We start from the raw sequence: 24957 nt of genomic DNA, 5'->3' as shown, positions 1-24957 counted from the left end.
AAGTTTTTTTAAAACAATATTAAAAACTTATCTTATTAAAACTGGGTTTTTTATACATGGGTCCTTCCCCACTCTCTTTGGCGTCTGGGTCACATCCCTAGTAGGAACATCACTGACTCTGATGGTATGTAGGCATCAGTGATGTAAGCTGAGATCTTTTAGGAGGGGAAAATAATGTGAACTGTGTCCCCTTTAATTTGTGGGGGAAGAGTGATTCAGCATCTCAAGCTCTCCCCTGGGAGGGGCATACCTTTCCCAGATAACACTCTTCCCTGTCCCATCCCGTCTCCCCCCCAAGGAGTATATCAGGGCCCCCCCAAATGTTAAAGAGGATACAATTTCCATCATTGCCCCCTCCAGCATCCCCCTGCCAGGGGAGAGCTTGAGACCCTGAATCACTCTTCCCCAGAAATTAAAAAGGATACAGTTCATATCATTTTTTCCCCCAAAAGATCTGTTTACATCATTGAGATGTTAGTCCCTTCCAATTAGATTGCTAATCTTTACACAATTGAATTTTCCCTTTCAAAAGTTATCAGTAATCTCTATTAGAATCTCACCTTCTCAACTGCAGAGTATACTTCATTTTTCTTTATACCAGTCAACAGTTACTAAATGCTTACTGTATGCCCAATCAGCCATGGGGATAGAAAGAAACAAGGAGCAATAGTCCTGATCCTCAGGGAGCTTACATCCTAATAGAACTGACAGTTTGTCTAGGTGAGTGATGGACTTAGGAGTTCACATTCTGCCCCAGACACTTATTAATAATGTGAACCTGGATATATCATTTTGCTCCTAGACTATTAAAATAACCTTCTAATTGTTTTCCCTGCTCCTGGATTCTCTTTTTCTCCCATCCAGTCTATACACAGCTTACAAAATAATCTTCCTAAGTCACAAAGCTGACTGTAGTCACTCCCCTATTCAAAATTAGGCAACCTCTTGCCTCTAGGATAAAATACGAATTCATCAGCTTAACATTTTATCCATTCCAGAGTTTATTTTCAGTCTTCCTATTCAATTTTATTTCATAGTACTTACATTCATTAGCCAAGTGGAACTGCTATCTAATTCTTAGATGCTACTTTTCTACTTTTCTACCCGTGTGCATTCATTCATTCAGCCTTTCCTCTCTTTTCCTTACTCCTGTGCAATATAGGGTTGGATTCTTATTTACTTTTTCAAGTATATGTATCCTGGCACCTATAATTTTGCTTTTATCTAGTAAACTCCAACACACTGCCACAAGTAGGTACTTCATAAATGTCTACTGAATTTTTTTCAAATCAGATATCCAACTTTTTTAAGAATAAAGCATTGGGTTTTTCTTTGGCTATAATGTCCTTTCTTGATCATTCAAAAAGTATTTTTTGATTTGCTAAAAAAGAAAAAAGTCTTCTGGTTTGATTTGATTTTTCTTGTACAATAATTGCATAAATATGTATATATTGGATTTAACACATATTTCTACCATGTTTAACATATATTGGACTACTTGCCATCTAGGAGAGGAAGTAGGAAAAGGGAGAGAAAAAACTGGAACACAAAGTTTTGCAAGGGCTAATGTTGCAGAATTATCTATGCATATGTTTGAAAAATAAAATTAAAAACCTCAGAACACAAATGAGAGTACAGTTAGTTGGATGCAGCTGAGTGATTAAATCCAATAAATGTGATAAATGAATGGATGCCATCCTCAAGTGTAGTTTACTCATTCAGAGTAAACCAAGACCTTGAAAGGTTCAGTGACTACCCTGAAGCCACCAATAGCCAGTATTCAAGCTCATTCGAGTATTCTGATCAGCAGACTGGCTGTCTACTTGTCTATACTTTCTCTGTCCTTGGCCAAGTTTTATCCAACATTTTTATCAGTCACTGGGATGATCAGCATCGAGGGTATACTTAACAAATCTGAAGAGATCAAATAGTAACTTAAAGAGACATCTGGTCCCTGGGACTCTTGCCTCAGCTGGCTGAAATAATAATGGTTCACACCTCAGAAGTGATGGCATGATTTCTAAAAACTGCTGTTGGAGGAGGGGAGATGGGGAAGGAAACAGAACCAAAAAGAAAGATCACAATGTATATGAAAAGATCACTAAAAGGAAGTTGAGCTTTGGAGTTACTGAAAAGACAGAAAAGATCCCTAAGAAAGGAAATCAAACATAACCTCCTCTATTGTGGCTGCGAAGTGAGGGTTTACAAGGACAAAGTGCTGTGTGCATTTCTAATCTGGAGGGGACCTGGAAGCTCTTCTATCTAGTTCAGAGTTTTTAAACTTTTTCCACTCACAATTTCTTTTCACTCAAGAATTTTTTATGTGACCCTAGATAGGGAGATATATAAAAAATAGGCATATAAATCAAACATTTACTGGTAATAAATCATACATTTATTTTAAAGCATTTCTTTGGTATGCATATAATTTTATCATTTATTAAAGATGAAAGCAAATTTGTTCATCAGTGAGATGGATGTTTTTGTTTATTTTTACATAAAGAATTGAAATCTTGGCAGAATATTTGATCCCTTTTACTTTTGCCAAATTTTTCACAACTTCCACATTCAGTTATGTGACCCCATGTGAGCTCATAATCTACATGTTTAAGAAGTTTTGTTCTAATTCGCCTGTCAGCCCATTTTACAGAGGCAGAAACTGAGGCCTGCAGAGAGACTTCTTAGTGACTTACTGAAGGTCACCTAGGTAATTAATGGCAGAACTCTGAGAACAAACCTTATGACTTGAAGTAAAGACAAATGATATCAGATAAGTATTATTTTTAAGAGTCCACTGTGTGCCAGGCACTGTCCTACTCCTTGAGGATACAAATATGATAAAACTCTCAAGGAACTTATGTTCTAAAGAGAAATGATAGTTGATCAACAAACATTTCTTAGTTACTCATTATGTAGTAGGCACTGTTATAAGGGCTGGAAATACAAAGAATAATGATAGAATAAATACAAAATATTTTGCATTTTTTGGTTTTTTTGGAGGGCACTAGTGGAGTGCCAGGAAAGGCTTCATGTAGAAGGGAGTCTGTGAGTACATTCTAAACCTAGTGCAAAGAGTAGATTTATCATGGGCAGGGGTTGTCATGTGTGAAAGAATAAAAGGCAGTTTGGCTAAATTTCAGAATATAGGAGGGGAAGTAATATACAATGTGGCTGGAAAAATATGTGGGGGACAGATTGTAAAAAGCTTTAACAGCTAAACAGAAGAGTTTATAGTTTATCCTAGAAGCAATAGGAAATTACTATACTTTGGTGAATAGTTGATTTATTTAGAGGTGATAAGATCACTGTTTAGGAAAAATTTCTTTGGCAACAAGATATGAATTAGAGAGGTAAAAAAGTCTTAAGAGAAAAGGACCATGTAGGAGGCCATCGAAATAACCTAAGCAGGAAATAAGACTGAACTAAGGTAGTAATTGTGGGAGTTAAAAGAAGGGATCAGATGCAAGTAATATTATGGAAGTAGAAACAGTAAAATCTGACAACGGATTAGATATGTGGAATGAATAAAAATAAGCAGTTGAGGTTAATGCCCAGATTCAAATATGAACAACTGGAAAAGTGATGTCTTCAACAGAAATTGGAAATTTTGGTAGAGAAGTGGGTTTTGGGGAAAACATAAGTTTAGTTTTAGACATGTTGAGTTTGAAGTGTCTCAGTTTGAAATCCAATAGACAATCGGTAACATGAGACTGGAACTGGGGGGAGATTTGAGTAGGATATATAGAGATGAGAGTCACTGACATAAAGATAATAGTGAAAATGATGAGTGTTTATAATGTCTATAAGAGAATATAGAGGGAAAAGAAGACGACTATGGCAGAGCTCTAAGGAGCACTCACAGTTCAGATGCCTGTTACAGATAATGAGATGATATTGAGAAGGAATGGTTAGACAAGTGGAAGGACAACCAGGAGAGAATAATGTCAGCAAAACCCACAGAAGAAATAATATCCAGGAGGAAAAGTAGTCATCAGATGGGTGAGATTTGGCAATTAGATCATTGCTAATTTTGTGGAGGTCATAAGGAAGGAAGCCATATTGCAAAGGGCTGAGAACTGAATAAGATTGGAAGTGGAATTAATCGGTGCCAATAGTGTTCTAAGGGTTTGGCTAAGAGAAAAGGGATTTAGAATGATTTTTTAAAAACCCACTGGAAATATTTAACATAAAAAAGAGAAAATTGTAGATACATGATCACTGTCTTCCAACTATTTGAAGGATTGTTGTGAAAAATATTTTTGTTTTTACTATGCTCAATCCCAGAGGTTGGAACTAAAAGGGTTGAGAACAGAATGGATTGTATTACTATCTAACAACTTTTCCAACACTGGACATTTTTAGGAAGAACCTGAATGATCAGTTGATAGAGATGTTGTAGGAGGGAATCTTGCTTTACATAAAGAGAATGGAGTAGATGTCATCTGTCATCAACTCTAAATGGCAGTCACTTCCTCCCAAGATTCTAGTCTTTTATACTTCAACAACCAAAAGAAGATATTTGGTCAGAATCAGATTCTAAATAACATTTACTCTTCTAGCTTCAGCTACCTTGATTGAAGATAAAAATTGTCAAATTCCAGCAGTTGAATAGATAGGTGATATTCCCAGTCACTACTGTAATATAGACTATTGGCTTTGGAAGCAATTAACAAGCATGTATTAAACACCTGCGATATGCTGTACCCTGTGTTAAACACTTGAGATTGATTACAAAAACAGAAAATGAAATGCTCTTAAGCAGCTTATAACATCCCCCTGTATCTTTCTAAGTGTTGAAATAGTTCAAAAAAATTTCCTATTGTCATTATATAAAAATCTGCTGCAAGAGATTGATAATTCCCTATTATTTACATTGTGTCATCTTGAGATTCTTTGATAATTTAATGAACTTTTATTAATAATTCTTTTTTTGCCTCAGAATTTGAATTTTTTTAGAATTTTTCAAATTTGAATGCTTTTTATTCTAGGTAAGTGTGGGGATCATGTTGTCATAAAGAACACAAGGCATATTGCATTTTCTGGGAATAAATGGGAACAAAAAGTATACTCTTCTCACACTGGGTAAGTTAAAAAATGAATATAATTAATAAATTAGCATTATGTTGAACTTGCTATTTATTGTTCTTTAAGATTAATAGCATTGTTAATAAATTTTTTAAAGTACCTTTTATAAAGTTTGTTTTTAAGAAAGAACTGCTTTTATCTTTTCTACATGTCTAAATCACTCTTAATTTGACTGCATGCAACTTTTACTTTTAGTCATGATATATAAAAATGATGCTGGTTGTTACTCTAACAAGACAGCCTTTAGCATGAATAGGAACCAGGCTATCATTTTTTCTTACCTAAGTGATTCTGATTTCCTAGTCAGCATTCCAACTTTATGTTTGTTCCCCGTAATTTAAATATAACTATGCTCCTTGGAGAAGAGTTTGACTGTGTCTTTCACTATTATACAGAACTCTACAACTCTATAGTGCCTTTTTAATTTTTATTATCAAAACCATTTTTCATACTAAAATGATTTCTATTCTAACTCTGCCACACAAAATGCATCCCTATTTTTCCTACATAGTGCCTCTAGCTCATTGAAAACAAACCTTATTGTCTACATCCTGTTTATCTGTCTCTTTCCTGGAGATCTTGTGCAGGCCTGCACTACATTTCCTTTTGACAATTTTGGTACATTGAACCAGATCTGGGAGGTCTTACTGAACTAAACAAACACTCATCTTTAACGTATTTCAGTTCTGTACCTCACTTGTTTCTACTGGTCAGTGACGTTAACCAAGAAATTTATAAAAGTCATTAAGAAGATAATACATACAAACAAAGCAAACAGGATAACAAGATTGTGACCAAATTAAATCTCCATGTTGATGCAAAGTATCATTATAGTTATTCTGTCAAAAATAACAGCTGCATATTTTTATGCTCAATGATAATGCAAAGAATTAATAATAGTTCAGAATAATCTACTGTGTGCAAACACAATGATACACGTATATTTGTAGTTTTCCTGCTTTCTTGAAGCTCTCTTATGTAGGAGAAAAGCACTGAACTTTTGTAATAACTTTTTCAATTTTACTTTTTAAGACAATTATTTGTTTCAAAACAAAATGCTATTTAATATCTTTATAGATTTCAAGGGTTACTTCATGCTTTAAGGCATCAAAAAATTATAAACACATTAGAAATTTCAAAATAGTTTATTTTTTAAAACCTTTTGAAACAGTAAAATAAGAAAAAAAGACCTCCCCCAATATTATTTCCAGTTATATTTCTATACAGATTTTCATTCTGCTCCTTGAGATCTCTAAAAAGGTAGGCCTGGGTCATAAACACTGCTGACAGTTTAAATCCCAGAGACATAATACTGGTTGCCTACGTGATGCTTTCTAGTCATCACTTTCTGTACCTTCCCATCCAGAAAGGGATCACTGTAGAACATTCATTAAAGAGATGTAGGTAACAAAGGCAGTTCTCTTGTTCTTTGGTTATGATTTTAAAAGAAAAAAAAATCATTCTAGGTGAAAGCTAAAACATTTTGTATAGGGGGGAAAAGTGGACAAGAAATAAAATTACCAGCCAGAGTAAAGACTGAAGTATCATGGCATTTAAATCAGCCAAAGAGATTCACAGTGATCTTTTAGCATGTTGAACTTGGCTTTTTAAAATATTTTAAAAATCATTTGACTGGCCTGTTTATCTATAGAATGATGTTACATTTGCATGGTATTTTGTAATTTTCAAATACCTTCAGTTATAATCACAGAAAGCTTAAATAAGTCAACCAAATTTGATCACACCCAGTGTGTCTTTTAAGTAGCAGTATTCTGGTGACTTTTTGCCACTAAACCTATTTCCCAGACACTAAGAAAAATTCAAAAAAAGGTAGACTTAAGTAATTCACAGTCAGTTTTACAATGGCAAATAGGTTTGGCCAACATTACCATTTTAAATTGAAATGATCAGATAACAAAACTGCAGCACTGTTCAATTATGAATACAATATAAGTTTAAATTACATTTCCCATGTACATTACATTGTAGTTGAGGCACTGTGATACAATTAAGCCTTTGAAAATTCTAAGGACTACAGTTGTTTTATATAAAGTAATAGCAGTTATAAAAATATTCCAAATGCCTGGCAGTTGAGACATTTTCAGAATAACCACTTTAGGAATAATGATTTTTCTTATATAATATAAAATGACATATTCATTTGTAAAAATAGTGTGTAGAAATATCATCTTCCCTCCTTGTTTAAAAACCTTTATTTATTTAATAGCTACCCAGGTGGTTTCAGACAAGTTACAGCAGCTCAGCTTCACCAACGGGATCCAGTGGCAGTAAGTCTAACATTCTTTTCAAATAGATCATTTGAAAAATACCCCTTAAATATATCCTCAAAACAGGATTGTCACCTCTTTCCCTAATAGACATTTTCTTATTTTTATCTCTTTCAAATAAGCTTCACTGATTTTAAAAGGTATAATTTGTAAGAGAGGCAGCATTTTGGTATAGTGCAAAGAAGACTGAATTTGGGAATTGGAAGTCTTGGATTAAAGTGTCAGCTTGCCATTTGACTTGAGCAAGTTACTTTCTCTCTAAGCCTTAATTTTCCCACCTCTAAAATGAAGATGATAATTTTGAAATAACAAGCAGGTCAGAAATGTTTGTTCTTATTTTGAAAAATGTGTTATATTCTTGGTGCATATTATTAGACTTGAATGCCAGAGTAAATGCCCTATTTTTGGAAGATTAATAGATTTAAATTAGTTGCCCAAAAGCAAAAGTTTTTAAATGAAAAAGACCTCTGGAAACATACCTGCTTGATCACAAACTAGAACTGTTAGATCAAAGTACATATTCTCTTTGATGTTTTATAAATTATGCATCTCAAGTTTTTTGATATTTTAATTTTTTTTCAAAATTATACACTAGGAGGCAGTATGTTGTTACTCTAATTTTAAGATCATAAACTTTAGAGTTGGAAGAGACCTTAGAAATTAAATCATCTCCTTCATTCTACACATGAAGAAAAATAAGAGAAGTTAAATCACTTTCACAAGGTCACACAGATTGTAAGTCAAAAGTGGTTAGATTTGCTCCAAATTCAGCACGTTGTCGACTAAATTATTTTACACAGAAATTCCATAATTTAGCTTTTAGAACCAATCAGTGATACTTTGCCAAATTCTGAAGACTATTTTTTTTAAAGAACAAAGAACTATAAAATGTTTAAAACAGTTTTAGAAAATATTTCAGAAATTGCCTCCTGAGATTAATAAAATCAGGGTCTTTTCTATGCCTTCCACTATTTGAGAATTTCTGGAACAATATATGCTTGTGATTTGCCCATGATCATACAGCTAATAAGAGTTTTCCTGACCCCTAAGCCAGCTTTCTAGCTACTACATTATGCTGCTCTGGATTCAGAGTGTTAATGGATGAAAAGTAGCATTGGTGAGATAATTTCTAAATCAGTAGCAGAGTAAAATTATTTACTTCCATTTTTTTCTCAGAATGATAGAATTTTGAAGCTGGAATAGATCTTAGAAAACATCTATTCTATTTTTACTTTACAAGTAATCACCAAGACATAGTAGAACATTGACTTTAAGGTCAGAAGTCTCTAGATTCATAGTTTTGGCACATATTAGCCATATTCCTAAGAGCAAGTCACTTAACCTAGTTTGAGCTCAACATGATGTTCCCTAAAATAGGCTCATGATGCCACCTCCCCCATGAAACTTTTTTGGATTCCCTTAGTTAATAATAAATAGTATGTATCCATTTACTTGAATATATGTGTTTAAGTCTGTCTGTAGGTGAATGTAAGTAATTTCCATGATTTCAAGAATTACTGAGTATCTTGTTATCAACAGACTGTAGTACAGTTCAGCTGTCAAGTGTATGTTGTTTGCTTTTCATAGTATTAAGAAGTAATTAAGATTCTTTTAATAATGAGAATTTTTTTCTACTCCCCCCCCAAAACACCATTTTTCTTTATGCTAGTTCTGATAAGCATCAGGGTGCATTCAGAAGCTTAATGGAACTTATATATTTATATATTCTCAACTGGTTTTCATAATGCTTTTTGTTATTTTATTTACTAAGACAAAGCTCAAATAAAAATGGAAAGATAGTTTGAATTTTTAAAAAGGGGTAACTCGCATATAGTAATTTAAAGTGTAAAAATAATTTTTCTAATAACAGCCTGATGGGGGAGGTATAGTGCAGATATTATCTGTATTTTGCAGATGAAGAAACTGAGATTCAGATAGATGATGTGACATAGGGGAAACATTCTGTATTGTCAAGAGTACTTTAATAGTATCAAGCTTACAGTTGACCACCACAACACATAAAGGAGTGCTATTTATTCTGATTACCTATATAGACAGTTATTCTTGTATAACAAGACAGACTAAACAATTAGACTAGTAAAATCTTATAATTTGGCAACATGGAGGAACTTAGGGATTCTGTATTTTTAAAAGCATGAGTGAGTAATCAGATTTTAGTTTTAAAAAGAAAAGTTTTTAAGAACTTTAATTTCCTTCACGAAAACATAAAAATATAATCTAATTTTTAAAAGAATCTTATTAAAATTTTTCCATAGTTTATTTGCCAATTTTGAGGGGAAAGGAAGAAAAAAATTTAAATGAGTCATTCTCTGTCAGAAAATATCCTTTAAAGATTATAGCTTTTGTTTTGTTTACATGTTGATTCATAACAAGCAACTGAATTCAAGGAGATGAAGCATGGCTAGCCTGGGCCAGTCCCCAAAATGGAAGCCTCAGAGAAGAAATTTGCCAAGGGGAATAGGATGCCAACATGATTAGTCAAATCAATCAGCAAGTGTTTAAGTGCCTATCATGTGCAAGGTACAGTGCATGATGGAGGGATATTCCAAGGTGATAAGTCTAGATGAGACATGGTGGAAAGTCATGCAAATGACTGAAAGCTGTAAAGAATGTAAGATTCCACTGTACTTATTGCTTGTTTGATGTTGTTTTTTGGTAGAGAGGGGGTGCCTGGGATATTTTGGGGGTTTTGATGCTTATTTTATTTTTTACTGAATGTGATGATTTTATTGATGATATACAACTTGGGACTTGATGCTTCTCCCTGTTAGAAGGTCTATTTGAGGCATGAAAACTCCAATATAGGGACATATATAAATATAGATATAGATATGGGATATTTTCATCCCAGCAGAAGAATTTCTGTTTTGACTAGTGATGAAGATCCATGGCTTTCTGCTTTACTTCATAATGGCCATGTAGACTATGTCGTTTGCTATATTTGGTTTGCTATAGTAATTCTTGTTTTCAACCAGTAAATGAACTTGCAAAATGTCTCAGTTTCCTTATCTGTAAAATAAAGTCGAGGAAATAGCAAACCACTTCAGTAACTTTGTCAAAAAAAACTACAAATGAAGTCATGAAGAGATGGATATAACTGAAAAAAAAAACCATTATTTTTATTATATTGGCATGACCTAGACATGAGAACTGAATAGCTCTGCAGTTATTTGGATTTTTCTTTAAGAAGCACTTTATAACTCAATCTATGCCAGTCTTTTGTATGCTTTGGTAGGTCAATTTCTAGATATCCAGTATTATCCTCCTAAAATATAGAGAATTCAGGAAAGACTTTCAGCATATTAAGTGGATTTTGTGTGGTAAACTTATAGAAGAATATGATGCTTCTGATAAAGCATCAGAAATAGATTGTGACCTGCATCAATGGAGTTAAGCATCTGTGTTAATGAAATCATAGATCATTTATATTATTGGCATAATTAATAATATTCTAGAATTAAGTTAAATAATGTAGGAATAAGCTTATTTTAAAGCAAAGTTTCTTAAATTGTGGGTCACCACATAATAGAATATACAAGTCTTGAAAAATTTGGCAACATTAAAAGGTATCAGATACTCTGCCAAGACTTTATTCTTTTTTTTTTTTTTCTTTTTTTTTTACTATTTTTCCTTGAGTATTTTATTGTGCAAATTCAAAGACAGTCATAATAGTCATTATATCTATAAAAGTTAGTCTTCATGTTTTATCATTTTTTTGTGTTTTAAAAATACTTAAACATAAATATAAAACATCCATTTTTAACAAACTTAATCAGTGATTATTTCTTAACTGATTAATTTAGATTTATAAATTATTCTAACCTTATTGCAGTCACTCCCACAAAAGTATTTATATAAAACTATAGGTTTCTAAATTGCATTTATTTAAAAGTGGATCTTTATTCAGTGAATTTCTCTGCCTTAAGTATTAGCTGTGTTATTATAAGTCATTTATTTTCTCAGATCTTTAGTCTCATCTGTAAAATGAAGATAATAATATCAGTAGTATCCTACTTTTGAGGATATTAGGAAGAAAACATTTTCAAAGCATATAAATATGAATTTTTATCACTATTATTGTTTTTATCAACAAGAGGACTAATATATTGTGACATATGTCAAAGCACTTAATTAAAGGAAATTTCCAACTTCTTGTCAATTCACTAAATTATATGGGCCAGAGTATTAAATATAGACAATTCACTTTCAATACCTAGATTTCAAATGCTTTTCAAGCAAATAATAAAACTTTATGACCTTTTAATATTCAATTTCAAGAATATTTCACTTACCTGTCATAAAAGAAGTAATTTTTAAAAATTTTTAAATTTGGTATAAGTGGTCACACTTTGACAAAATAAGGGATAGTCAACCGGACATTTTTATTGTTATTATTTTTGGCCAGTTTTCTAAGTGTGATTTTTTGGGGCATTTTTTTCAGTTTCTACAGATTTAATGGCTTTGAGCAAATTAAGGAATATTTGAAGAATTACATGGCTATTATTTAGCCCTAGTGGCATTGCTTTTATTCTTTTTTTTTTAATTTTTATTTGATAATTACTTTATATTGACAGAATCCATGCCAGGGTAATTTTTTTACATTATCCCTTGCACTCGTTTCTGTTCCGATTTTTCCCCTCTCTCCCTCCACCCCCTCCCCTAGATGGCAAGCAGTCCTATATATGTTGGATATGTTGCAGTATATCCTAGATACAATATATGTTTGCAGAACCGACCAGTTCTCTTGTTGCATAGGGAGAATTGGATTCAGAAGGTATAAATAACCCGGGAAGAAAAACAAAAATGCAGATAGTTCACATTTGTTTCCCAGTGTTCTTTCTTTGGGTGTAGCTGCTTCTGTCCGTCATTTATCAATTGAAACTCAGTTAGGTCTCTTTGTCAAAGAAATCCACTTCCATCAAAATATGTCCTCATACAATATCGTTGTCGAAGTGTATAATGATCTCCTGGTTCTGCTCATTTCACTCAGCATCAGTTCATGTAAGTCTCGCCAGTCCTCTCTGTATTCATCCTGTTGGTCATTTCTTACAGAACAATAATATTCCATAACATTCATATACCACAATTTACCCAGCCATTCTCCAATTGATGGGCATCCATTCATTTTCCAGTTTCTAGCTACTACAAACAGGGCTGCTACAAACATTTTGGCACATACAGGTCCCTTTCCCTTCTTTAGTATTTCTTTGGGATATAAGCCCAATAGAAACACTGCTGGATCAAAGAGTATGCACAATTTGATAACTTTTTGGGCATAATTCCATATTGCTCTCCAGAATGGTTGGATTCGTTCACAACACCAACAATGCATCAGTGTCCCAGTTTTCCCGCATCCCCTCCAACATTCATCATTATTTTTTCCAGTCATCTTAGCCAATCTAACAGGTGTGTAGTGGTATCTCAGAGTTGCAAGACTTTATTCTTAATGTAAAAATTAATAAGCATACCCATCTCATTAATATGTACATTTAATTTCACTTTTAATAAATGATAAAATTCTATTTCTATCAAAAAATTGTTTTAAAATAAATTTCTTTATGACTTATCAGTAAATGTTTGATTTGTATTATCTATTTTATATACCTATATACAGGGTCATGTAAAAATTTCTCAGGTGAAAAGGGATCACAAGTGGAAAAAGTTTAAGATGTCCTGCTTTAAAGGGCAGTGGCTCTCAAAGGTCTTTCTGAGGGTTCTTGGGAGAAAATGACATTTTAAAATTAATATGTTCAAAATTTTGTTGTATATGCTTTTGGTTTAAATATGAATTTATCATTAGTTTATAGTATTTCTCAGTAATAGCTCCTCAAAGACAACTTCATTTTTCCTTTTAATTTTTGATTTCTTTTTCATTCAGTGAGAAGTGACACTTAGCTTTACTTATCTTTTTAGTCTATTGTCTTGCAAATGTAGTCAATGAATAAAAATAGGGCAATAGCTCTAAATGTGCCCAAGGAGAACTATTACATCATGTGGACTTTCTGCTTTTCATCTTATAGATATTAAAATTCCAACATGTTTTATGGAATCACAAAGCCTATGAAGAATTTTATATCATAGTCACTTGAACTTCCAAAACTCAAGACCCAGACCTTTTCATCTAATTTATATTACAGCTTGATTTGGAATGAAAGGTACCTTGCTTCAAATCCTAGCCAGGATACCAGCTATGTAACTCTGATCAAATTGTTTATTCTTTCCCAGCTTTATTTGCTTCATCTCTAGAATGAGAATAATTATAGCACTTACTTTAGCAAATTGTTTTGGAGATCAAATAAATAATATATGTTAAGTGCTTTGTAGATTTTAAAACATTATATCAGTGTAAAGTGTTAGTATCATTAGCCTTATGAGTACTTTTGATAATTGGGTAGTATGATTCAAGAAAGAATTACAAAAACCTTTGCAATTTTAAATTTTTCTTTTGTGTTTTTCCCTTCGTTTTTTAATCATTTCAAAATAAATGAAATAAATTTAGCTCAACACAAAACAGTAATACCACAAGTATCCCCAACCTCCTCTCTGAAGTTTCTTCTGTGCCTGTTCCCTTTTCTCATTCTCTTATTAATGATGTCCTATTATATGCCATTCCTGCTTTGTATCTCAATCCCAAACCACATTCTGCTTATTTAACCACATTGTGATCTATCTTTTTATGTTTGTTTTTTCAGATTGTTAAACTAGCTATTTATGGAATGTTACCAAAGAACCTCCACAGAAGAACCATGATGCAAAGGTTACATCTTTTTCCAGATGAAGTAAGTCTTAGTTTTCAATGACCATTTATTTTCTCAATCATATTTTTCATTGTCTTTCTCAGTCATGTAAATCCATACACCTGCTTTCAGTAATCTTCTAAATAAGCTTATTAGGTTGTTTTAAAATGGTTCCTGTGTAAGTTTAACACTTGATATTAATTTTTCATCTGTGGTTCATTTTAGTGTAATATAATTTCCTTGTTTATATTTTTTACATAGTGAATTTTTGGTTTTGCTGCATCTGATCTCATGATTGCAGCGTCATCTAATGTTTTGTTTTAGCCCCTCATTTTTATTCTTTATATATCTTTTTTAGGGTGGTTGTTGTTGTTTTTGTTTTTGTAAGCAATAGATTGTTGAATTTTGTTTGAATTTTAATTGTTTAATCCATTCACTATTGGATTGATTTTGTTTTGTTTTGTTTTGTTTTTCTAATTTAGGTTTTTTTGGTTCCTCTTCTATAAAGTCAGGATTTTTTTCTCTTCAATTTTTTTTTTACTTATCCTACCTTAAGATAACTATTTCAACAGGTCCTTTTGTTTCTGAGTTTCTCTTATTAACCTCTCTTTTTTTTTTTTCTTCCTTTCATCTACTTATTCAGTTTCACCCTTCTTTTCTTTCCTTTTAATTTCACATATTTGCTAGATATTTTTTCTGTTTTGTGTTCTTTTTCAAAAAAGGATTTATTTCCCTTATTCTCTTCATTAACTCTCTTAACCTTTCTATCGTAGATCTTTATTTTTGATTAATGGTCCTCTACTTACTCATTTTTAGTTTCTGTATTCTCTATGGAATTAAAGCTTGTAAGTTACCTTTTTTTAAGTTTCCATTTCTAAACAGTTTTTATACCTTATATAATTCATCACCTTTCCTCCCTCCATTTTTTTTCCTATTATGCCTTAAAAGTATTCATTCCCTCAGCAAATAGGACAAAAATATTGTCCTATATTAGAAATTTTTTTATGCTTCTGATTGTACAGTTTATTACTCCCATGATTATTTTTTTCCCCATTTGCCCAAGAATCACCTTTCTTAGTCTACACACCTCCCACAATCTCTCAGAGATAGAGGTCTCTCTAAGTAGCATGCAAAGTTTCCATTTTCTGCATTAGAACATCTCTCCTCTTATTCCGTGGACATGTTCTTTATTGGTATCACACTTACACACACACACAAACACACTCTCACTCTCTGTCTCTCTCCCTCTCTCTCTCTCTCTGTCTCTGTCTCTCTCTCTCTCTCTCATCAAGATTTCCTTTTTTACTTATTGTTTAAATCCCTCCCTTTGCCATCACATTATTCCACAGTTCCCTTTTTCTGACAGAGGAGTTATTTCCCCTTTATTGTTTGTACCATTGACCAAATTAGAATGCATCACACATTTCCCTTCTGCCTCCCTCCTCTCCTTTAATGTGCTCTTGTAATTTACAGTTTAGTCCTACAAAAAAACTGATTCACCTGGAGGCGAAGTGTAAAATTTAATCCTTCGTGTTTCAGAGTCTATTCCTCCTCAAAGACTTTTATTCACTTTCACTTGTCTCCTTGTACTTTTAGAAAGAAATCTTTTAATGGTTCCTCCATTGTAGATCCACCTACTAGGGCACAGAATAGTGCCTGAATAGAATAGCTTGAAAGCATTTTTGTGCTTTCTAAAGTAAAGGAGCAATCACTTCTTTATGTTACTTGTAAGTCATATCATTTAATTCTTTATATTCTGTTACTTAGCACAGTGCCAGCACATAGTGGTTTAAAATAATTAACATTCATTAAGTACTTACTATGTGCCAAGATACTGCTAAGTGCTGGTGATGTTAATAAGAAAAAAAGGAAACCAGTTACTGCCTCAAAAAGCTTATGGTCTAATAGGGGAAGAAACACACAAAAGACAACTGAAAAGGGAATGGAGAATGTATACCCCTTGAGGCCTGTTGAAGAAGTCAGGTGTATACCAAAGTAGTACAGCCTGATGAGAAATGAGATGCTCTGAAATAAGTTTCCTCTGTGAATGAAAATTTGGAATTCATGGCTCTACCCGTCAGTCAGAATGGTTGAAGTGAGTGATAAAGTGGAAAACCAAGCTGAGATCTCACAGGTTGAAGAGGTGGGGATTTCTTTGTTTTGTTTGGATTTTTTTGCCTTTTTTTGATATTAGCTCTCCTTCTCTTGCCATGATTAGAAGGACAGCAGTATTATAAGATTAAGCCTGATAGTCTTGAGACTACTGTAAAGAACATACTCATGGAAGAATACTGACAGTAAAATTTTTCGAAGATTAGTACAGCAGTATCCCCCAAATAATATTTTGTCTACAACCAGCTTGTTTTTCTCCCTGATAATAAATATGTTTTGTTATAATATTTTGACCTGACATGTAAATCAGCCACCTCCAAAATCAAGATAGAAGAATTCTAGTTTCAAAAGGGTACTTTGTAACACACTCACCCCTATAGCTGGAGCACAGCTTCCTGCTATAAAGAAGTATGTCTCATATTTAACTTGTATAGAACTGCTTGCCATCTGGGGGAGGGGGTGGAGAGAGGGAGGGGAAAAGTCAGAACAGAAGTGAGTGCAAGGAATAATATTGTAAAAAAAATTACCCAGGCATGGGCTCTGTCAATAAAAAGTTATAATAAAAAATAATAATAATAAATCCTAAAAAAAAGGGGGAAAAAAAGAAGAAGTATGTCTCTTTGCTCCCTAATGCAATACTGCTCTGAAGTATGTTATATTCTGTTAGTGAATATGCCTGAGTTGCATTTCTTTTTCCTCTTTTCCCTTCTTGTAATAAAGCTTTGCTTTGAACTGATTCCCATTATTTTACATGTTATTCTCAGAATTCATGCTCATTAAGGGATTATTCTGTCCAAATCTTTGGCTAGCTTATAGACATATATCAGTTACCCGAAGAAGGACTTAACTAATTGACAGCCACACTGACACTGGAGGAGTAGAATTTGCTTGGGGGAGTAGGACTCTGGCCCAGCTGTAGAAAGCAGGGATCAGCAAAAGGACTTTCTTATGTGAGAGAACTGTCAAAAAACAAGCAACTATTTGTAGATCCAGTCCCACTACTGATCATCATGGAAGCTTTGACTTGCTGTCTTTTTCTAACACTAGACCAATTCACTACTTAGGAATCTTGATCTACCTTTACTCCTTCCACTTCTCCACTTCCCCACTGCTTAGGGCTTGTCATATTGTTTCCAAACTTAGAAAAGATCCTCATTTGTCTTTAACTCACAGAAGTGTAGAACTCATGAATTCAAGTAATCCATCAGCCTTTGCTTCCCCAGAAATAGGAATTATAAGTATGCTACTACTCATGCCTTTATAATCAGTACTCATGCCCTATTTCTCAAAGATTTAATCTATTGGCAGTTTCCCCTGATATTTCAACATAAAACTTATAGAGAGTCTACATTTTATACCTCTTTTAAAAAAAAGTTTTATGTGTATTCTTTATCCCTCTCAATCGCATTGCTCCTATCCAAATCATTTAAAACAAACAAAAAGTAGACATAGTTTATCAAAACAAATGCTCATATTAGCTATGTCAAAATTTGTTTGTCTCATTCTGGATTTTATGTTCATCACCCTCTCAAGTTGGAGATTGGCATGATATGGTTTCAGTCCTCTGAACTCATGATTCAGTTATTAATCAGATTTCAGTATCTTTTAAAATTATTTTTCCCTCATTGTGTAAATTGTTATATATCTGCTCACTCTGCTGTATCAAATTAGAGAATCTTCCCAGTTTTCCCCAAGACTGTACATTTTCTCATTTCCTATGGTACAATGATATTCCACTCTATACCACAGTTTGTTTATCTATACCCCAGTTGATGGGAATTCCTTTGGTTTCCAATTTTTTGCTACTATAAATATTTTGCTACTCATAGGCCCTTTTCCCTCTTTCTTTGATACATTTGGAACATGGGCCAAATGGTGGCGTAGCTAGTTTAAAGAATATGCACAGTTAATTCCAAATTACTTTCCAGGATGACTACCAATTCCCAGCTCTACCAGCTATAGATTAGTGTGCCTGTTTTCTTGTAGCCTCTCCAACATGTCATTTTTCTCTTTTGTCATCTTAGACTGATGGGGGGGGGGGGTGAGGTAGAACCTTTGAGTTCTTTGAATTTGTATTTCTCTATTAGTGATTTGACACATTTTTCATAGTTATTAATAACTTAGTTTTTGAAAACTCCCTGTTCTTTTTATGTCTGTCTTAATAGTTCTGTGAAAGATGTTTTTTAAAGCTTCTTTAAGAAATCTGAGCCATCCAAATCTTTCTTTAGGAACAAATATTTTTGATAACTAGCATATTAACTATAAATCAAATTATCATATAATTATATATCCATACTTGATGGTACAATAAGCTCATTGTACAATCCAACTGCACAGTAGAAATAAGGTATGATTTGTTCATGAAGCTATACTAGTTCTAAATGATTAACATTTACTTTTAAAAGTGATTAACATTTGGTAGCATTTTGCAAGGAATTGAAACTCAATTCACTGGGTCATAATTTGAAGACTCTATTTTCCTGTTTTTTGGAAAATCGGAACATTTATCCATTTACTAAATTAGAGAATCTTAGAATTGAAAGAGATCTATAGGCCACTTAATCTAACCCTTTACCTGAACAGCAGTTTCCCCCTACAGTGTATTAAAAAGTAATCATTCAGAATTTGCTTTAAGACCTCCAATAAAAATGAAAAGACAGCCTGTTCCAATGTTGGATAACTGTTAGAGAATTTTTTTTTTTTTATTATAGACAGATCTTCACTTGATACATAGTTTATTATGTCACCTTTCTCTTTTCTTCCTCTTGTCTTTTCCTCCTTCCTTCCCTCCTTTTCTCCTTTGTCTTCTTTCCCTCCTTCACCACTTCTTTCACTCTCTGTCACTGCAAAGTTCTACATCCCTGGACACTCCATTTTTGGATAAGACAGGATGATAAAGGCAGGGGAGGATCTCCTCCCACATCTTCTTCCATAACTTCACAGGATTCATTTTGTTAATAATAAAAGATTTTAAGAAGTGTTTTGTAATTACCTAAAATGAAAAAAATTAATCTCAATTGTAGGAGATTCCAGAAGATATACTTAAGAATATAGTAGAAGAGCTTCCTCAGCCACGAAAAATACCTAAAAGACTAGATGAATATACCCAAGAAGAAATTGATGCTTTCCCAAGATTATGGAATCCGTAAGTCTCAGTTATTATTAATTTTTATTACTCTTTAATCTGAATTTAGTTTGTTCCATAAACTTCCATTAAGTGATAATTTCCTTAAAGCCAAGGAATTTTATTAAAACCTCGTGATTAAAATAGTAAATTTTATTTATTTCTATTCTTTCCACAACATCTAAAACTATCATTTGCTTCCAGCAAGTGCTTTAAAAATATGAGTTAAAAGAACAAATGTCTTTCACCCAATGTTTTAACCTTCAGCTGATTAAGTGAAGGGCTATTGGTCCTTCTGTTGCTGGTCACTTTAAAGCATAATGTATTTTTATTTTCCTTATGTGAGCTCTTCAGTTAATAATCTCAACATTCAAATGGCTAAGAGTGACCAACAAGATATGTAGTACATTTTTTATAATTGTAATTTTATTGGACTGTTTGGCACTTAATTCAGAGTAAAGTAAGCTATTTATCATTTTATGTCTTGCCCTGCAAGCTCGTTTGTGAGGATACATCTTTGCATCTTTAATACTTAATATGTCTAATACTTTGTAAACCTGAAAAGGCTCATAAAATATTAACTGTCATTATTGCATTGCTTTGTCTAAGGCAGATGTGTGCTAGTTATAGTAAAATATACTACTTTTAAGTAACAACAACCAAAACAAAACCCCAAAATCAAGACATTTAAGATAATTTCTTCAATATAAAAAATTGTTCCTGTTTTTCTATTCTTTTTTGTGTGATTAATAAAGTACAGTACACAATTGCCTTTTTTGCCCTAAATATTCTTTTCCAAAGGAGATTTTTTTTATCTGAAAATCATTTTATTAATTCTGTTTTTTTTTTTTCCTGAATCAACACTTTTCCAGGCAACACTTTTGATGTTATGCAAATGATTTAAATAGTTGCATAGGTAACTTTTACTTTCATTTCTGTGGACCTAAGTAATGATTTAAAAATAGCTTTTAGAATGCCCTCTCTTGTAAAATTAAGACATTCCAAGTTACGCAAACTTGTTTGTATTTCAGTCCTGATTTTAAGCACTTGGTTCCAGAAGGATCAAGGTCTAGTGATTCTTTGATTGTGTCACTAGCAAGCCTTGTGCAGAGGAAGAACACTGCACATAGTGTCAGACATTGGTTTAAATCCCAGCTTGGAGATCTGCTAGTTGAATAGACAAGTCACGTTAATTTTTTGTCTCATTGTTTTCATTTTTTTTAATGGGAATAATCAAAGCAACATTACATTCTGCATAGTGTTATTGTAAGGAAAATAATTGAGAATCATGCATCTTGAACTGGAAAGGTTCCTCCACATTGGCTCCACACAAGCAAGATTTAAAACAAGATCCATTGACTGTAGAGGCAATATCATTTGTAAAGCATAACGTTCATATGAACATAGTAATCCTATTATTATTATTATTTCATTTTATATATTTCCTCCCTCTACAGATGTATTTATTTCCTTCCTGTTCCTCTTACTGCTTCATTTTGATAATTGTATGTAAATTTTTTTTTAATAATGGTCTCCAGTTTCTTTGTCTTCACAAGCTGTCTGTCCCTGGTTCTGAATTCATTCCATCATCACTGTTGCCTCTTAGAATGACTAAGTGACACAGTTCTGTTCAAATGCTACCTCCTTCAACATATGAACCCTCTCTCCAATTGCTAGTACCTCATCACTTTTTATTTCCCTTGTAGGTTATATACTTTGTTTTTACTTATATGTTTATATGTTATTTCTCTTGAAAGACAATAAATTCCTTACAGTCAGGAACTCTACTATTTTTGTCTTAGTAAAGTCAGTACCTGACACACAACAGACTCTTAATAAATGCCTGTTGGTTTAAGAGGACTCTCCAAAAAATTCTTTACCAGTGGGTATTAACAAGTCATAGCTAAAATCTGATAGGAGACAAGTTATTTTTGGACCTTTTCTTCTGTAAAGATCTGTGAAAAATGTACTTTAATTACAAAAAATTGAAAACAGTCCTTTATGGTTTTAAATAAAACTCAAAAGTACTCTGCAGATGATTCCTTTTAGTCATTTAGAACTGAGTACCAGAGTAGCTTGGTATTCATGCTGAAAGGAAGACAAACTATAATGTTTCAAGAGTACATTGGCTTAAATAGTATAATTATATAAAAGTTAGAACTATTACCCAAAGGAAAGAAGTGGAATGAAAGTATATTGAAAACTCCAGTTTCTTTTGCTCTTTTGTCAAGATGAAAACTTACTTATTCTTCCTTGTTAAAGTTCATGTTTAATTTCACATGTAAGTCTGTAATTTCATCTGGAAAATTAATCCCTTCTCAGTGTATTTTATCAACCTACTGTAATTTGGCAAATGGTCTTATATAATTACCTTGACCAAAAAATTCATCACCCTACTACCAACATGATGGTGAACCTTTCTAAATTTAGTTAGGTTTCAACACACATATAGTCATATGGTTTACATGTCAGAGATCTCTAGGTCTAATTTAGTGGAACACATTTTAGATAATTAGAGTCATCCCTAAATTAGATCCTTAGCTTGAAACCCTGCAGCATTTATGCATAGCCTGACAAATTTTAGAGTCTTCTCCACCTCATATTTTAACATTAATAGATTTTAGTAAAGGAAATATTTTCATAGAATCACTTTAGTGCCCAATGCAGTGTTGTCATATTTGTGGGAACTTTTTAAATCTATATCAGAGGTCCATAAACTATGACCCTCATAATCTGGCAACCTAAGAATTACTTTTTCATGTTTTTAAATATTATAAAACTTTATTTTTAACTGTTTAAAAAATATATTCTTAGTTTTTTGGCCAAAAAGAGGTTGCAAGTCAGCCAACTGTAGTTTGCCAGCCTCCAGGCAGTACAATTAGATGCTTGCTGTGACAGACCTATTTAATATGAATAAATGCTTGCTTCAGATTAAAAGAAATTCTCTTTTAAAAATGTGCCTCTACTAGAACTACTCTTTGTAGCATTTCTGTTGATCTCATCACTAAAACTACTGGTCTCTTTCCAGTTCGTATCTTTCTGTGCTGCTCCACAGGAATGGGTAGTTTGATGTTCTTCTCTCTTATCTTAGCTTCCTGGCCTTATGCTCTTCTGAATCTCCTTTTACTTTCTTGATTCTTAATCTTTTTTCCTTTTCCTGGTTCCTTCGCTTCCTTCTGCAGGGCCACCTCTAGTCATGCTGGTTTATACCCTGCCACTGGACTCCAGGGATTCTGGAGAAGGGAGTGAACCAAATGACTTTGCACAGCTGTCTTAACTGAAATCCAATTTATGTGCAAGTCATCACCTTCCTAGTGTCGTTGATCCTCTTGGAAAACAAAGGACAAAAAGAACAACAGCAATTGCTTTTTTGTGCCCCTTAAATATAGAATATTGACCAATGCTTCTTTCTTTTATTAAACATGATTTCTCTTGAGGATTTCAATTCTTGGTTTCAGTTATTGCTTCTATGTAAACATCTCCCAAATCCATTATCCCTACCTCTAGCTTCATTTCCAATCCTGCATCTCCAATTGCTTTCAAGATAACATCATAAACTACCTGAATTTCAACCTGTACAAAAAAGAACTTATGTTCTCTTTAAAAAAAAATCCCTTATTCCAACAACTTTTTAAAAATAATGCCATTTCCTCAGTCCCAAATGTTTGAAACTTCAGCCACCTTTATCTCTTTCTATTCCTTCACTCTACATTCTCACCCCTCCACAATTCCAGTATTTTATATCCTCTCAATTCTTCCTCTACCAAATTTCTTATTTATCTTTCCAGTTCCACTGTCCAATCACCTCTATTTGATCTACTATAGTTGCTTCTTCATTGGTCTTTTAGTTTCCAGTCTCTGCTCTTTCCAGTTTGTCATTTAAAATTTCTTCCAAAGTTTAATATTGCAAATGTAGTGCTCTGATTGTCTCACTTCTTTACTTGTAGGGCCAGGGCTGTAAGAGTCCTAATGGCCACTTAGTCTAACCACTTCATCATAGCCAGTAGAAGTGAAGTGGCTTGCCTGAAGTCACACAAGGAGTAAATGGTAGAACTTAGGTTTGAATCCAGATTTTCTGTTTCTAAATTAAAGATATAAATTATAGTTACTGATTGGCTTCAGTATAAGGCTCTGGCTTCAAGATAAAATTCTAGTTTAGGGACTATTTTAATTCCCTGAAATTTGCCTCACTAAAGTAGACCTAGAAACACTAATTTGGATCCTGAGACAATATGCTACTGTACCACATTGCTTATAAAATCACCATAGTCTCTTTATCTTGGTATTCTAGGCTTTCTGTAAACTGTAAGCCACTTATCTGCTATATTCCATTTCTATCTGCTCTGTATTTGTATTGACTTTCTCACACCAATACATTAATCCAAGCTCTTTTCTTGTTTAGCGATTGATTTTCCTATGTCTCTTTGTTGAATCTCTCCTCAAAACTACCCAGCTTATGAGGATATTATTGTGATTACTGATTTACATTGGTTAAATTTTTTATAAAATGATTATAATTATTGTGGGTCTATTTTCCTCAATCCATTTCCTATTTTTTTGTCATTAGTAACTTATTTAAATAGGTTATTTTGGAGTTGACTTGCTTGTTTTCTACTTTCATTCTAGTTTTATATTTAATTTTGATCTTTGCTCTAATAAGTGTTAAATAGAGTATTTCAGGAATGATTTATTTTATTAATGAATAATTCCCTGTCCACAAAATAAAAACAGCTACTTTTTGTAACTTTTTTTTATACTTGCCATGTCTGTTGTCAAAGTCTTCATAGTAAATGTGCATGAAGCTTCTATGTGTTCTCTGAGCTTGATATCTCTCATTTCTTACTTCTGAACCATATTTTCTTATGTGTGTTTTTTTTTTGTCCTTACCCTTCACTCATCTTTTATTTTGAACAGAGCAATTTAAATCAATATGTATTTTAATGAAGATACATATCTGAGATAAGAACAGTAGATGAATCATGATATACCTATAAGTGAATAGGATGCTGAATTGCTTTTGAGAAATAGGACATTGATTTTTAAACTGTTTCAGTTTGCTCCCCAACTCAAAAACCCATATTTTGAAAATCTTGGGACACCATAATCTCCCAAGAATTAAAATTGCTAGTGACCTAAAAAGGAATTGGGAAATATAGGTGATAACTCAGGGCTAGAGATAGTTCTTACTGGCCCAAGAGAGCTTATTGTTAAATTTTCATTGTGAAAAATGATACAAATCAGGCTTTGATTTATTTTGTTAATTCTTTAGACTGTACATCAGAAGTGTCAAACCCAAAGCCAGACTGCAGGCTGCCAATAATGTTACCAAGTGCTGCCATAACCAAATTAAAATGTAGTTGGTAATATAAAGACAGAAAATAGGAATAAAAAATTATTTAGGAGGAAAAACAAAAACATTAGGAATGGTCACTTCTTGCCAATGTTGTCTGAGGCTCCAAATTAATGTTTCAGGGTCTATTTTAGTGGGACAAATTTTAGGGAATTAGAAGCACCCTAAATTAGATTCTTAGTTTCATGTCAGTCCATCAGTAATCTTTTATTAAGCACCTGCTATATTCCAGATGTTTTG

At 32.9% G+C, this 24957-nt stretch overlaps 1 protein-coding gene across 1 annotated transcript in view; it reads left to right on the top strand.

The window, feature by feature from the left end:
* Nucleotides 1-24957, top strand: part of MRPL13 (mitochondrial ribosomal protein L13) — a 47394-nt gene that overhangs the window by 8042 nt on the left and 14395 nt on the right. The window contains exons 3-6 of the mRNA XM_051971030.1: nt 4989-5082; nt 7313-7373; nt 14087-14173; nt 19267-19388. Coding sequence (XP_051826990.1) covers nt 4989-5082; nt 7313-7373; nt 14087-14173; nt 19267-19388 — 364 coding nt within the window. The remainder of the gene's footprint in view (nt 1-4988; nt 5083-7312; nt 7374-14086; nt 14174-19266; nt 19389-24957) is intronic.

The sequence above is a fragment of the Antechinus flavipes genome, chromosome 1 (genome assembly GCF_016432865.1).
Source record: "Antechinus flavipes isolate AdamAnt ecotype Samford, QLD, Australia chromosome 1, AdamAnt_v2, whole genome shotgun sequence".
Classification (NCBI taxonomy): Eukaryota; Metazoa; Chordata; class Mammalia; order Dasyuromorphia; family Dasyuridae; genus Antechinus; species Antechinus flavipes.
This window is presented reverse-complemented; position numbering and strand designations above follow the sequence as displayed.